We start from the raw sequence: 15,254 nt of genomic DNA on the forward strand, positions 1-15,254 counted from the left end.
GCTGATCCCTTCTCTTCACAGAGTATCAGTTTCGCACAGTGGTGATACGTGACCATGCAGCCTGCAATTCAGGTGAGCTCTCTGTTTGTAAGAAGTAAATATCAACTAGGAATTGATATTATCGATTCAGTTCTTTTTATGGCATGTTTTTTTTTTGTCTTGTTTTGTTTATTGGTTTTGGGAGACCGGGTTTCAGGGTTTCTCTGTGTAGCCCTGGCTGTCCTGGGACTCTCTCTGTAGACCAGGCTGGCCTCGAACTCACAGAGATCCACCTGCCTCTGCCTCCCGAGTGCTAGGCTTAAAGGTTTGCGCCACCACTGCCTGACGTGGCTTGAGTTTTTTAACACTACATTTTAACAATAGGAATACTGCATTTTGGCTTTCTAGTTCTAAGATTTTAATTCTGAGTTTTACTTGTGTTAGATATTTGAAAGAATCAAAAGTATTTTGTGGTTGGTGGGTCAACCCGGGGAAAATGAATGCAGTATTTTATAATATCGCTCTCATTACAACATGGTTCATGAGATAGTTGAAGGAACAGTCACTAAAAGTCAAACAAGAGATTCAAGTCTTAGTTTATGTAATTGTCCATATGCTTTATAGATGAGCCTGTCCCTGACTCTGTATTGGAATTAAAACGTTTAATGAGTAGGCTTTTTGTTTTGTTTGTTTATGGCTGGGCGAAGCCAGCAGTGGGGAGTCACAGAAACCATGATAGTCTTACACTTAGGTGGTTTCCAAAGTTTGTGTTTGCTGGTTTTTTTGTTTGTTTGCTCTGCTTTTGCTTTCTTTCTTTGGGTATTGATAGAACAATGAAACGTTGATTTAAAGGCAGAAGTCACAATGTACTTTTACCTAGAAAGGTACAGTCAGCTGGTAACCAAACACACTGGAAAGTCAGACCTTAAGAGAGTCAGTCGCAGCTAAGTTACAATCCCACGGTCGTCAGTCTCAGAGAGTCTGGAGAGTTGATCTTGTCTCTGCTTCATCACCTGGAAGGTAAGGTGAGGATACAGTTCTCTCTCTTCAGGGCAGTTGTCAATCAGCAGGATAGCGCATGTGGAGACCCTGCTAGGTCGCTTACTGCCCAGTGGCCCTTCAGGGGTTTGTTTCTTTGGTAATTCTTCCTCTAACATATGTTTCTATCTCGCCAGACGAGATTGGAAACGGGTTTTTATTTTTTTTCCCTTTATAGTTTGCCTACACAAGTTCAACTCACAAAAATCCAAATAGAGAGAAGCGGGGTGGGGGGGGGGAGTTGCTCACGAAGACCCACGGACAGGCAGAAGGTGGGGCGGGGAAACTCACCTTCCGTGGAGTGACGCGGGTGTATGGTCAGCTCTCCAGGCAGGGCTCCCGCTCAGCAGTACTTGGTCAGCAAAAATCAGACGTCTTGACTTTTCCCGCTGTGGCTTTTTGATCTGTCCGTTGTCCCGAGTGCTGCTTTCTGTCCTAGCATCACAGGGTTCATTCTCCTCCCACGCCATATTTGTTCAAGTAACTCTTGGTGTGTGGCCATGCTCTTACCGTCACGACTACCTTCTGCCTGGAACAGACACAGCTCACTTGGCTCTGCAGCTCTCTGACGGGTGGTCCTGCTTTGCCTCCGCGAAGCCCTCCCTGTCCAGTTCAGACTGCTTGCATAGGGTTAGCCTTCCACGTCCATTGCCTCCCTCACCTCACTCCAGAGCTAATGCCTCTCTTGAGGACGAGAACCGTTTCTGTTCTTAAAGTGCCTTCATGATTGCTTCTTTCATAATTTGTGCAATTAGGTCTTTTCTCTCAATAGTCTGAAAGCAAATCTGTTTATATTTCCCAGTGTTGGTTTGATAGTATGTTTATATAATTTTACTCTTATTTAGGCTCTGCAGGCCAAGTAGGCAAACCTGAGACTGTGAGATGGGTGCTTGGGTACTTATATAGCAACCATTTTAAAATGTTTGGGTTGCAGGTCATAAGAAATGCAGATGATAAAGCAGATTTGCTTAGACTGTAGTTTGCCATTCTATTGCTTTGATCGAAGTATTTAGAAAAAAAGGTAAAGATAGCATTGTAGGGGATGGAGTGATGTCTCAATAGTTAGCGCGCATATGCTCCTGCAGAGGAACCCATAGCAGGTGGCTTACAACCACCTGTGACTCCAGCTCTAAAGGATTTGACGCCCTCTCCTGGCCCCCATGGGCACCTGTGCTAATATACATAAACCCACAGACACATACAATTAAAAATAATCAAATATTTAAAGCATCACAATTATGAAGTTTGCAGACGCCTTTTATGTGTTCATCCATTTGTCCGTTCAGCAGACAGTCGTTGAGTCTCTGCTGTTCTGTCAGGGCCAGAGCTGGACAGACAGACCTGTTCCTTGTGAGGTAGGTGTCGTTCGCCCCTTCCAGAACTGTGCTGTGGGGATCCTGGCTTAACAAGTGGAGAAGGAAGTACTGTTTGTTGAGCTGTTTTCCCTTGACTCGACAGCAGAGTCTATTCATTCATTTAGTGTCCATTGAATTGACCACTGTACTAAATATTGAAAACATTCCACAGAATCCAGTTTGCTTCTAATTTATCCATTGCTATGAGATGGGGCAGTTTTGCTTACGCCTACTGATTTAAACACGGACACAGGTGGGCTATGGCGACTTTCAGCAAAGATTGCTGTCTTTCAGCTGTGTGGTCTTTTGTCTAGGTCTGGTTTGGGGAGGACCTACCTCTGAGTCCCAGGTGTCCCCTGACTCCCAGACATGGACCAGGACTGGCTGATGTTTGCCAGTACGACGAGTGGATAGCCGTGAGGCACGAAGCCAGTCTGCTGCCCATGAAAGAAGATCTCTCCATTTGGCTATCTGGCCTACTAGGTAAGGCTTACGAAGTTTGACTTGTAACACTGATTTTTTTTTTTTTAATTTTATCTTCATTTAAGGAGTGATTGGTTATTCCAGATGCCAGGGATATGCCAGTGAATGACAGATCCAGGTCCTGTTTGCACAGTCTACGTAGTTAAAAAGATACTCTCGTCTTCAACCTGAATCGTAGGAAACTTGAGATTTGACTGAAGTGGCCAGCCTTTTGGAATAACCAGTACTTTATGGTTAATTTTAATCTATTTCCAAAAATTGTGTGTGTTGAATATTGATTTTTTTTAACTGATTTCCCCAAGCTTCTGTGAGCTCTAAGGTTGTAAGTGGAAGATACGCTTTAGTTATATGAAAATGAATACTGTTTCTGAGACACTGGGAGGCAAGGGGAAAGTGTCAGCTGGAGACTTCTTGGCATTACAGTTTTTACTCTATTCAAGATTATGATGCATGCTCTGAGCTTTCTTTCCGGAGTGTTGGGGCTTTTGTGTTTGTGTGTGCGTGCGTACGTGTGTGTGTGTGTGTGTGTGTGTGTGTGTGTGTGTGTGTGCTTAGCTGGCCACAAGCTCCAGGGATCTTCCTGCCTCTGCCACAGGCACACCAACACATCTACCTTTCACGTAGGTCTGGGAACCCAAGCTCAGGACCTCATTCTTTACCAAGGGAGCTTGCCCCCGAGTTCCTCAGATCACTTAGCTACAGACGCTCATGTAGCACTCTGAGATTTCATGGGAGGGCAAAGTCTGAAGATGGACGCGGCCCTTTGAAGATAAACACACACACAGCAGTCACTCTTTGTCGAGCTTGAGGACTGGGAAGATTTCAAGTTCTTAATGTAATAAAGTTTTTAAAGATGTCATTTCTGGTACTGTATTTAACCTTTAAATTGAGCATAGTCCATCTTATTGGTAAAGAACCTTTTCTCCCCCTTGTACAAGCGATATTGATGTGCAGTGAATTGATCTGACATAAATGCACTTTTTTTTTGTTTTGTTTTTGGTTTTTCGAGACAGGATTTCTCAGTAGCTTTGGAGCCTGTCCTGGAACTAGCTCTTGTAGACCAGGCTGGCCTTGAACTCACAGAGATCCGCCTGCCTCTGCCTCCCGAGTGCTGGGATTAAAGGCATGCGCCACCACCGCCTGGCTGCACATGTATTTTTTTTTTTTAATAAACTTTACAAACCACTGATTTTTTTTTTTCTCTTGTGTTCAATTTACCTTGACATTACTTGTTCTAACATTGCCTTCTAAGGGTGGAAACTTCGAGTCTCCTCTGGTATTTGTTTAGTTTTCTAGCTGTTATCTGATTATATTTAGGTTGTAGCCACTGCTTTTGAATTTACTGCTTCTAGATGGGTCTTAGCTTTAAACTGTGTTTTTAGGTATTGACATTAAGGCCGAAAGGTTATTGGAAGAGCTTGACAACGGAGTGCTGTTGTGTCAACTAATCAACGTTCTTCAAAACATGGTAAAAGCGCGCCACTCCGAAGAACCAGGGGTAAGCAAACACTGACAGCAACGAAGTTCATTGTTCACGTCTACTTTTTATTGTTGTTATTATTATTTGTTTATTATTTTATTTATTTCATATCCTGACTGCAGTTTCCCCTCCCTCCTCTCCTCCCAACCTCTCCCCTGCACCACCTCTTCTCCCCATCCACCTCTCCTGTTTCTGTTCAGATAAAGGGTAGACATGTCTGCTTCGTATTACCTCTATGTGGGTATTTCCATCATATCACTGGCTATGAGACTTTGGAAACTGATTTCACGTTTTGTGCATCTGAAAAACCATATTTGTAAAATAGAGTTAGTAACACTGACTGGGGCTTGGAAGGTGGCTCCATTGGTAAAGTTCTTATTGTGTAACATGTGGCCCTGAGTCCAGAACCCAAGTACAAGGTGGCCGTGGCAGCTTGGGCCTATGATCCCAGGACTGGCAGATAGAGATGGGCAGATCCCAAAGGCTGTCTGGCCTACCAATCCAACCAGCCAGTGAGTGTCCGGTTCACTGAGAGATCTGCCTTAAAGAAACACGTCTCCATGAGCCCGCACACGTGCATACACCAACATACACACACCAGAAACAACAACATAAATATTTACATTGCAGGGTTTGTGACCGTTCACTGACGGTAAGCCCATAGATGGTGTCTAGGATAGTGCCCGGTATCCTACAGGTGATCTCCAGCACCTAGATGCTCACGTGACAGAGCCTTCCACGGGCTGCTGTGTGGTTATGGGGGGGAAGACTTTGTGACAGTCCCTGGCTGTGCTGCCTAGTTTTGTATCAACTTGTTATAAGCTAGAGTTATCTGAAAGGCGAAAACTGCAATTTAAAAATGTCTCCATAAGGTCCTGCTGTAGGGCATTTTCTTAGCGATTGATTGGGGTGCCATCCCTGGGCCAGTCGTTGTATACGAAAGCAGCTCAGCAAGCCATGGTGAGCAGCACCCATCCACGGCCTCTGCAGCAGCTCCTGCCCCCAGGTTCCGGCCCTGCTGTCCTGACTTCCTTCAGCGATGAGCAGTATCATATGGTTTATCCAGATAAACCCTTTTCCTCCCCAGCTTGCTTTTGGCCATAGTGTTTCGTCACAGCGGTAGTGACCCTAACTAAGGCAGTGAGACGTGTGCCACCCATCTGTCACCATCGTCGTCACCATCTTTATAGTCTTCAGCTGCTGCCAGAGTAGTAAATTTATAAGTATTGATGGAATGCATAACATACAGCATTTTCAAAAGAGAAGCTTAGCGTGACGGTTTAAAGTGGATTAGTTTTTCTTTCTTTTTATCAAACATTAAGTGTTTTGGAGAGTTTGGAGCCTAGACATACTATAAGTTAAATATTAACTATTCATTGTTCTTGGAGGACAATGAGTGAGATATCACTCTATGTATAGATGCATGCATGTATACATATGATACATATAGTGAGAGATCACTATGTGTAGATGCATACATGTGCACATATGATCCATATAGTGAGATATCACTTTGTGTGTAGATGCATACATGTGCATATATGTATCCATATGTATAATACTAAAAATAAAGTACTTCCATTGATACCTAAAATTCTCTACTTCTAGAAACTCATTCTGAGAAAAATAACAGCTAGAAATAATATAATCTGCTTGTCAATAGAGAAGTTGTAAAATTATGTTACCTAAACATTGGAATATTCTATATTCATGGAAATAATTATTTAAATGTGTTCTTATTAAGTCATAAATATGCCCACAACCTATCCAGTGTACATACACTCAAAGTGCATGTGCACGCATAGACATCAAATTGTAGAATTATGTCTCTCTGGCATTTTCTAGGTTCACATGCATAGCTTTGCGGGGATATTTTATAGAAATGTCAGTGAGAGGAATTCATTTGCTACTAATCATCTTTGTATTTTGCTATATTTATTTGTGTATTTTTGGTAATGATAATATATTCTGTATTTAATCATGCACACAGGCTATTTTGGTTCTGGGAAATAATAGCACCCGGAAGGAGACACATAGGTTTGGTAACAGCGGTTGTCTCTAGGGTGAGAGACTGGCAATGATGGAGAAAGACCTACTGTACCTATTGCACTAAAAACATCACTGTTGTGAATTGCCAACTAAAAGAAAAAGCAAAGACCTCCCCTTTCCTGCCCCAGTCTCAGGAATCTCAGCATACTCTGGAGCTAGATAGTTACAAAAACACAAGTACCAATTTAGGGTTTTATAAAACTTAGGTCATCCAAGAACCTGAATTAAGAATGGGCGGCTACTCCCCTATTTTATAGTCTGTTTAAGAAACTCAGGGGCAGCCTTTATGAGTCCATGTGGGGAGAGGAAAGCAGAAATGAGTATGTTAGTTCACAGCACAGCGAAGTTTGTGTCTGAGCTTAACTGTGCGGAGCACACTGTAGACACTTTGTGATTACCAGGCCGTCGCTTAAATGCTGACATTCTTGTGCTATTTTAAAAAGAAGATTAGAGAAGCTTGAATCCACTGCTGATTTTGCGTGGATCATTTTCCTAAGCATCTTTTTCTGGAAGATACTTAAAGTAAAAGGAGAAAGTCATTTTTGAAGATAATAGTTTTCCCTCCAAGCTGTGGAGTCTGTAGTTATACTTAATACACTTAACAGTGACTTTGTCACATACTAAAATGAACACCGAATGAAAATATCGCTCATTCTTTTTTTTGGTAAATTGTCCTTCTGCCTTTTCCAGAACTTTCCGATGAGAAAAGTGCCTTGTAAAAAAGATGCCGCGTCGGGATCGTTCTTCGCCAGAGACAACACGGCAAACTTCCTCCACTGGTGCCGGCACGTCGGCGTTGACGAGACGTACCTCTTTGAGTCTGAGGGTCTGGGTAAGCGCTGCTGCTCTCACCGGAGCTTTTTGTGTTTATTAGGCTGGTTTTGTGTTTCTAAATTTCCTTTCTAAATAGCTACTCAAAATGCCATATCGCTGTTACTTAACAAGTTATACTATATCAAATATAGTAAGCTTTTCACTTGCGTCAATAGGCTTCGTGTATCTAGAATTCTCTGAGTTGGCTGCCACAAGATTCTGTACTAATGATCTATTGGTATTTTCCTGAAGATTGACTCCACCAGGTGTGAATTACTAGCAATTTCTCATTAACCAGATCATTATAGAAAGAACAGGTGAAACGTGCTTATAGTATTTGGACTGAATTGTAAATAATAACTTCCCTCTTTGTTATCTAAAAAGAATATTTTTTTGATATTTCATTAGAGAAATCATGCCCCAAGCTGGGCACTGGTGGCACATACCTTTAATCCCAGCACTCAGGAGGCAGAAGTTCAGGGCCAGTCTGGTCTATAGTGTGAGTTCCAGGACAGCCAGGGCTACACAGAGAAACCCTGCCTTGAAATACAACCCCCCCCCCCATACACACATAAAATCATGCTCTACTGAAAGATTGTTGATGTATTTTTCTCATTTTCTGAAGTCAGCAGAAGCCCCTCTACGGCACTAGTGGAGTAGCTGACTGCTGTTTACACACACTTTTCAAACCACTCATAGGTGTTTATACGTGTGCGTATAAAATTTGAAATGTACGCCCTGGCAATGCTGCATCATGCTTTCACAGTCTAAGTGGATGAGAATGACTGACCAGGTCTCTTCCTCAAGAGGGCACCAGATCTCATTACAGATGGTTGCTAGCCGCCGTGTGGTTGCTGGGAATTGAACTCAGGACCTCTGGAAGAGCAGGCGGTGCTCTTAACCGCCGAGCCATCTCTCCAGCCCCATGTATAAACATGCACATGCATGGAATGAATGATGTTACGGTGTGAGCCATACCCAGAGGGGACACTTCCTAGACAGGAGTTTCATCTCTGACACTGTTTATAGCCTCCGATTTGTGGTGACGATTAAAAGAAGCACACTTTTTTAGTTGAACTTGTTAGTTTTAAGACTCTTCGCCCACAGTGTGAAGTGTGTTCTGCGCCTGGCTAATCTGCCGCCTGTGGTGTGCTCTGGCTACACCCCCCCCCCCCCCCCCCCCCCCCCCCCCCCCCCCCCCCCCGTGCAGAATGCCCTGCAGGCTGGCTGTGCTCTAAACCCAGGTGTGCCGATTGTTACTGACAATGATGCTGACTGAATAGCACATCCAGCCACCAGAGATCAAAGGGAGGAGGAGATGCTTTGAATGCTTTCCTTTGTAGCTTACTCGTTTGGAAAGGTCTGAGATTTTCATTTATTTTTTAAATGTAAAAGACATCTTCCAGCAGCGCTGTAGGGAAGCACTGGACTGAGAAAAATACAGTCCGCACCAGTAGCTCCTTTGCAGGCACTGGAGTGAGATATAGATGCTTGACTTATATTTTACATTTGCATTTTGCCTTTGCGGGGAACTCAATGTAATTTTAAAAAATAAATATACTATTTTAAGGTACTTAGGATATTTGTAAAAACAGGTTTGAAATATTTTATGATAAATTCCTTTATTTCTGTGGCTTTAACTCAGAGGCCCTTTCTGTTGCTTTAAGAGGTAATGCTTTACAGCCAGGCATGTTGGTGCACACCTGTGACCTCGGCCTGAGCCTTGTATCAAGACCTGCTTCAAAGGAAACAGATCCTTTGTTTTGTGTATGCAGTGGATACTACTCACACCTGAGAGAGCAACTGCCCTGTCTATTGGTGGAACGCATTGCATCTTAGGTTAGGATTCCAGAGTTCCTCAGGACATCTTGTTAGACTCGAGGGAAAACCATTTCCACAACTGTCTGATTAAGCAATCTCTATTTAGATTGACCAGACAGCAGCCTTTCCCACAGTCAGGATTTCGGAGAGCAGCCCCTCACTGGCTTTTGAGTTACCTCTTACGGGGAAGACTTAGGCCTGATAGAAGACAGCTGTTGAGATAATTGGCTATTGGCATCTGGACAGAAGAGAGGGGAACTCGGGGTTCAAGGCTGCCTGTGGGGTAGATAAGCACAGAACACATCCTGTGGCAGGGGAGTCAGCAAGGCGTCTGGTTAGACACGTTTGTAAGGCAATCATATATTGCAGGGTCAGCAGGTTAGCAAGGCAAACAGGTGGGTATACATTATGGGGTCGCAGTTTCGCGTAAGCCTGGAATAACAGTTTGGAGCCATCATGTTGGTCCTGGGAAATAAACCTGGATCCTCTGAAAGAGATCAGTGCTCTTAACTGCCAAGCCATCTCATCTCTCCAGCCTCACATTTAAAAATTTTAAGTTGGTCTCTCTTCTTTATTTTTCTTTTTGTACTTTGTCATATCTAAATAGTATTGCCTAACAAAGGCAATGCAAATTTTTACCTGTTTATCTTTTATTGTCCTAAAGCCACAAACTGTGCAATGGTGAACAGAACTGGTGGGCGTGATCCTGTTATCTTTAACCTGGCCTTTGGAGGAACATTTCCACCATGATCTTACAAGTAAATGATATTAGGATGTTGTTAGCTGTAGGTTTTCACGGATGCCCTTTATCAGCTCGAGAAAGTTCTTTTCTGGTCTTTTATTGGTTTGTTTTTTGTCTTTTGTTTGACAAATTGAAATAGTGTTCGAGTCTTTCTAGTTCTTTGATCTGTGGTACCCCTGTTTTGTGATGAGACCCCTGTGTCTATTAATGACAACAGTTGATTTTCATATATTGACGTATTTGCATTCCTTGTATAAACCTCATGGTCTCATTGTATGCCATACTTCCAGTGTGCTGCTGGATTTTGCTGCCAGTGTGTCGAACATTGTTCCAGTCACATCTGTGAGACCTGGGTACTGGTTTTTAGTTCTCTTGAGATGCCTTCCTCTGGCTTCCGGCTTTGTTTTGAAGATAACGATGCTTCATAGAGTGAATCTGTCAAGTCTGGAAAATACATAGTTCAGAGTAAACTTCTCGCACTGCAGTGTGCTGGGGAGAGAGCGGAGGTCATCTTCGAGGGTCTTGGATCTTCCGCACCTTATATTTCTCACTAATCTGCAGCTCTTTGGTTAATCTAGGTTGGGTGGCCCCTGAGCTTCAGGGACATCTGTCTCTGTCTCTCCCAGCACTGTACTTACAGTGGTGTGCACTGTACCTGGCTTTTGATGGGATCTTGGTGTCTGAACTCACATCCCCGTGTCTGTGCAGTAAGAACTTTAAGACTGAGCCATCTCCCCAGCCCCTAACATAATTTAGTGCTACTAAGTCCATAGGTTTTGAAGTCTGAAATGCTGAGCAAGGAACTATCGTGGCCACTGCTATTCTCTTTGTGCTCGATAGTTTGTTTTTAATGCAGAAGAAATTGTGGTGTTGACAATAAAAATGTCTTTTCCGAGTCTTGTCTCAACAAGTGAGCCTGCTGTCTTCATTATTCTTTCCTTTGACTCTCTCCTATGTCAGAATGTATTTCCCAATTTAAATCTGTATGATCTTAAAATGTATGTTCTTATTTTTCCCCAGTTTTACATAAAGACCCCAGGCAGGTGTACCTTTGTCTTCTTGAAATTGGTCGAATCGTGTCAAGGTACGTATTTCTCAGTATTTCAGAATTTTAACATCAAAAATACCTTTAAGTGACTTAATTTTATCAGAGTTTCTGTACCCAAAGAATGTGACTCTTGATTAAAATGAAGTAACCCAATTTTCTGTTTTATCTTTGTATGTCTGTGTTTGTATCTGCACACATCTGTCGGCCTCAGCTTTCCTCACTTACCTTCATTTCGTAGTAAATTGTGAAAATGCTACTTAAATTTTTCAGGTTAAGAATAGGGTAAACATATGTAATGTCAAGCAGTTCAAAGCAAATCAAGTCCCATTTGGTAAGAGGGCTCAGGCTTTGTGTCCCCCATGCCTGCATCAGCCCTGTCCACCCACCAGCTTGTTTTAAAGCGGCTTTTCAGGACTCCAAAATAATACTGAAAATATTACATAACCCAGATATATACTATGATATATAGTCTGGATTTTGGACAATCTGAAATATTAAAAACAACTTCCGGCTGGGCAGTGGTGGTGTACTTGGGAGGCAGAGGCAGGTGGATCGCTTGAGTTCACGGCCAGCCTGGTCTACAGAGTGAGTTCTAGGACAGCCAGGGCTACGCAGAAAAACCCTGTCTCAAAATAAATCCAGACTTCCAGCTGTGGCAGTGAAACAGTCTGTGGGGAGCCACACAGACTTCACTCCAGACATAAACCATCTCCTGTTTTGATCTGCAGAGACGTAGTCGGTGCACATTGCATGAGCAGATTTCTTGCCTTGTTTTCAGATACGGAGTTGAGCCACCAGTATTAGTGAAACTTGAGAAAGAAATTGAGTTGGAAGAGACCCTGCTTAATGCCTCGGGGCTTGAGGAGTCCATCAACATCCCCAAATCCTGCTGTCAGCATGAAGAGCTACACGAAGCTGTAAGTAATCGCTCTGCTTTGTGGACTACACCGCCTGAGGTTTCCCAGTTTTAGGTATCTCTAAAACGCTACCGGAAATGATGCATATAGAAGAAGATGGTGTTTATTGATAATATGTGCCAGTCACTAATCTGCAGCCCCTACGCATCCTGGGAGTGTGAAGAACGGGTACTTGAAGAGCGATGGCTAAAGGTTACGGGAAATGAATGTTTTTTCCTAACTATCGTAGCGTTATAACCTGACTTGTGAATAGTAAGGGGTTGCCTATTTGGTCATGTAGTGTGTGTGTTTTATGGTAGTGACCCAAGCATGGGATGATGAGAGTTTCAATTTGAGCACAATATGAGCGGCGGAGCGAAAGGAGCAAACCTAAGCTGTGTTTAGGAAGCAGAACCGGCAGGACTGAGTCAATGGCTGTGAGCGAGAGAGACGTCCATGGTGCTTGGCAAGGTTTAGTAGATGGTACAGGTCCCAGGAGGATGCAGGCGGAGGAAAGGCTTTTTCTGAACATTGTCCCTAGCAGACGATACACAGGCTTTTTTGATATGATGGGCCATGTCCCGCTGGTCTTCTCCACAGTACCCGCTCCTTCTGCAGAAATTTCTAGGATTGTATTCCTTTAGGCTCTAGAGCAGTGGTTCTCAACCTTCCTAATGCTGCAACCCTTTAACACAGCTCCTCATGTTTATTTTCATTGCTATCTCATAACTATAATTTTGCTACTGTTATGAATCATAATATAAATATCTGTGTTTTCCAGTGGTCTTAGGTGACCCCTGTGAAAGGGTCGCACGTCTCCAAGGTCACAACCCACAGGTTGAGAAGCACCGTTCTAGCTCTTCTGCAGTGACCATGATATAAGTGATGGAAGTGGTGACAGTGTATGCACTGTAGTTTATAGCAACTGAGAGGTTTGTGGGCGACAGTGAGCGCACCGTAGTTTAGAGCAACTGAGAGGTTTGTGGGTGACAGTGTGTGCACTGTAGTTTAGAGCAACTGAGAGGTTTGTGGGTGACAGTGTGCGCACCGTAGTTTAGAGCAACTGAGAGGTTTGTGGGCGACAGTGAGCGCACCGTAGTTTAGAGCAACTGAGACGTTTGTGGGTGACAGTGAGCGCACCGTAGTTTAGAGCAACTGAGAGGTTTGTGGGTGACAGTGTGCGGACCATAGTTTAGAGCAACTGAGAGGTTTGTGGCACTGTAAAAAAGTTCTGCGTACAAAATTATTTAATAAGAAGAATAAATAGTAATGCTTCTTAGTAAATATAATTTCTTTGATAAATCATTCGGCTTGGGGCCTGCAAAGCCCAAACATGAAAAACAGCCCAGGTCTGCAGCACCCATGTAAGAACTAGCCGTGCTGGTATGTGTTTGTCACCCTAGTGCCGGGACTGGGGCACAGACACGCAGTTGCCGGAGCCTCTGATCCACCTGCCTAGCCTGTTGGTGAGTCCCGGGTTCAGTGAGAAACTCTGTCTCAAAACATAGGTGAATGAAGAAGACATACTTGATGTAGACTTCTTGTCTCCGCAGACATGAGTTCACGCACGTGTGTGCAGCCACATGTATAGACATGCACACAAAAGATGCACTTGATATTTACCACACTGACAGGCACATCCATACATACACACAAAACAAAGTAAAAATAAATATTCAGATTACCTTGCAAGACAGATGAAGAATATGTCAGTCTGAAAAAGCATTTATTAGACCAAACATAATTACTTTTCTTTTTATATTGATATATTTGATAATTATAACCGTCAGAATGGGAAGCAGAAATAATATAGTTGATAAAATCACTTAAATTTTCACAAAAGCATAAAGAATGATAACTAACAAAGGAAACTGAAAAAAATAATTTTGTTAAATGAAAAAATTAGTATATAATTTATTATACAAAGACAGTGCATTTGATGAGAAAAACACTGTCCGTGGGCAAATGTGCAAAGGCAGTGTTCAGGCAAGAAGGAAGTATCATGCTGACATTTGGTAATGAAGGGGGGAAGGTGGAAAGACAGCCACAGACCGCCGCTTCGGTCCAGCAGCGAAAGCTGCAAGAGTTGGAAAACTGAAAGCTGTATAAATTGTTGAGAAACTATTCTTAGGAACTGCTTTTGATGAAAACTGATATATAATTTTGAAAAGTAAATATTGAGAGTTACAAACATATTCCTTTTTCACTTTTACTGTAGTTGAATTCAGTAAAAAAATAAAAATGTTTATTGTACTATTATTTATGATGGTGGAAAATTTAAGTACTATGCAAACCCCCGGCAGGGCAGAGGCTTTTGATAATTTAGAACTGATATTGCCACAGATTGACGTGATCGCCGTGATGGGTGTGCAGCAGGGAGAAGGTGCTGTTTTATCAACAGTGCACATAAGGCCAAAACCACGGGAGTAAAGAGAGTGGAAACGACACAGTGTTGTTGTAGATTATTTTCGTTAGTTATTTCTGTCAGTGTTATTAATTATGCAATACAGATATAGAAAAAGTCCTCACACCCTGTGTGGACGGCACAGTGACGGCTCCTAGCATGAACGACCTCTTATTGCTAATGTAAGCATTTATTCGGATACTCTAATCAGGGAAGACCCGTGGCTCTGAAAATAAGGTCTGAATTCTTGCTGTGAAAGCGAAAGACAGGCATCTTCTTTAAATATGTACGTGCGTATTAATACATTCCATGTTCACCTATGCATGCACACGATGTGCAGATATCCTGGACTAATAGTCAATATATAGGATGATTACTATCTGATTCATTATGTTGAAGCCTGTAATATGTGCAAATGGAACTTTATAAACCTAAGAAGATCTCGCAGAAAGTAGTGGCTATAATAAATGCCTCCGTCAGGTTACTTTGGTTAACTAATGTATAAACGATCTGTCAGCTTCACCTGATTCAGCGCCTGTGGTATGTCAGTGTGGGTGCCTGTATGCATATGTACCCGGTCAGTGAACAAGAGAAACCTTATTGAGTGATTCAGATTAATCCTAGATGTTTATAAGCACATTTCCTTGTTAAATGAACAACATGGAAATTGTTTCTATTAATATCATGTTCTTATCAGGCCCTGTGAATCCATAATTGTTAACTTACTTTTGGTAGATAAAGAAAACAATCATAAACTCCTTTTAGCGCACAGATAAATTGGGCATAGCCGAAGAGACTGCTTAAAACATTAGGACTAAGTTCAATTAAGTGAATATATTTTGATATGCTCTGTATGAGAAATAATTGTGAAAAATAGTTATGCCCATTTTTATTATTTTGTTTTGAAATGGGTTCTCACTATACCACTATGTCTGGCCTGGCACTCTGTATGTAGATAAGGCTTCTCTCAAATAAATAGATATACCAGCCCTTTCTCTCCTGGGCGCTGGGATTAAAGGTATGCACCAGCATGGCAGGTATGACCTCTTTTTTTTTTTTCTTTTAATGTAATTTGTGAAGAAAAGCCCAGTATTTTTCTTAGTGGCTGATCTATAATGTTTTTCACTTAAAACATATTTCAAACTA

General features: G+C 42.4%; 1 protein-coding gene across 3 annotated transcripts in view; it reads left to right on the forward strand.

Annotated features, from left to right (window-relative positions):
* Gas2l3 (growth arrest specific 2 like 3) overlaps positions 1–15,254 on the forward strand; it is a 30,295-nt gene that overhangs the window by 9,229 nt on the left and 5,812 nt on the right. For all 3 annotated transcript variants that reach the window (XM_041670378.1, XM_041670396.1, XM_041670386.1), the window contains 6 exons: positions 22–72; positions 2,687–2,855; positions 4,238–4,353; positions 7,075–7,216; positions 10,781–10,844; positions 11,587–11,725. In XM_041670378.1, coding sequence (XP_041526312.1) covers positions 55–72; positions 2,687–2,855; positions 4,238–4,353; positions 7,075–7,216; positions 10,781–10,844; positions 11,587–11,725 — 648 coding nt within the window. In that variant the 5' untranslated portion in view covers positions 22–54. The remainder of the gene's footprint in view (positions 1–21; positions 73–2,686; positions 2,856–4,237; positions 4,354–7,074; positions 7,217–10,780; positions 10,845–11,586; positions 11,726–15,254) is intronic.

This window comes from Microtus oregoni, unplaced genomic scaffold (genome assembly GCF_018167655.1).
Source record: "Microtus oregoni isolate MIOR12 unplaced genomic scaffold, Mior012 000001F_ref0000356, whole genome shotgun sequence".
Lineage (NCBI taxonomy): Eukaryota > Metazoa > Chordata > Mammalia > Rodentia > Cricetidae > Microtus > Microtus oregoni.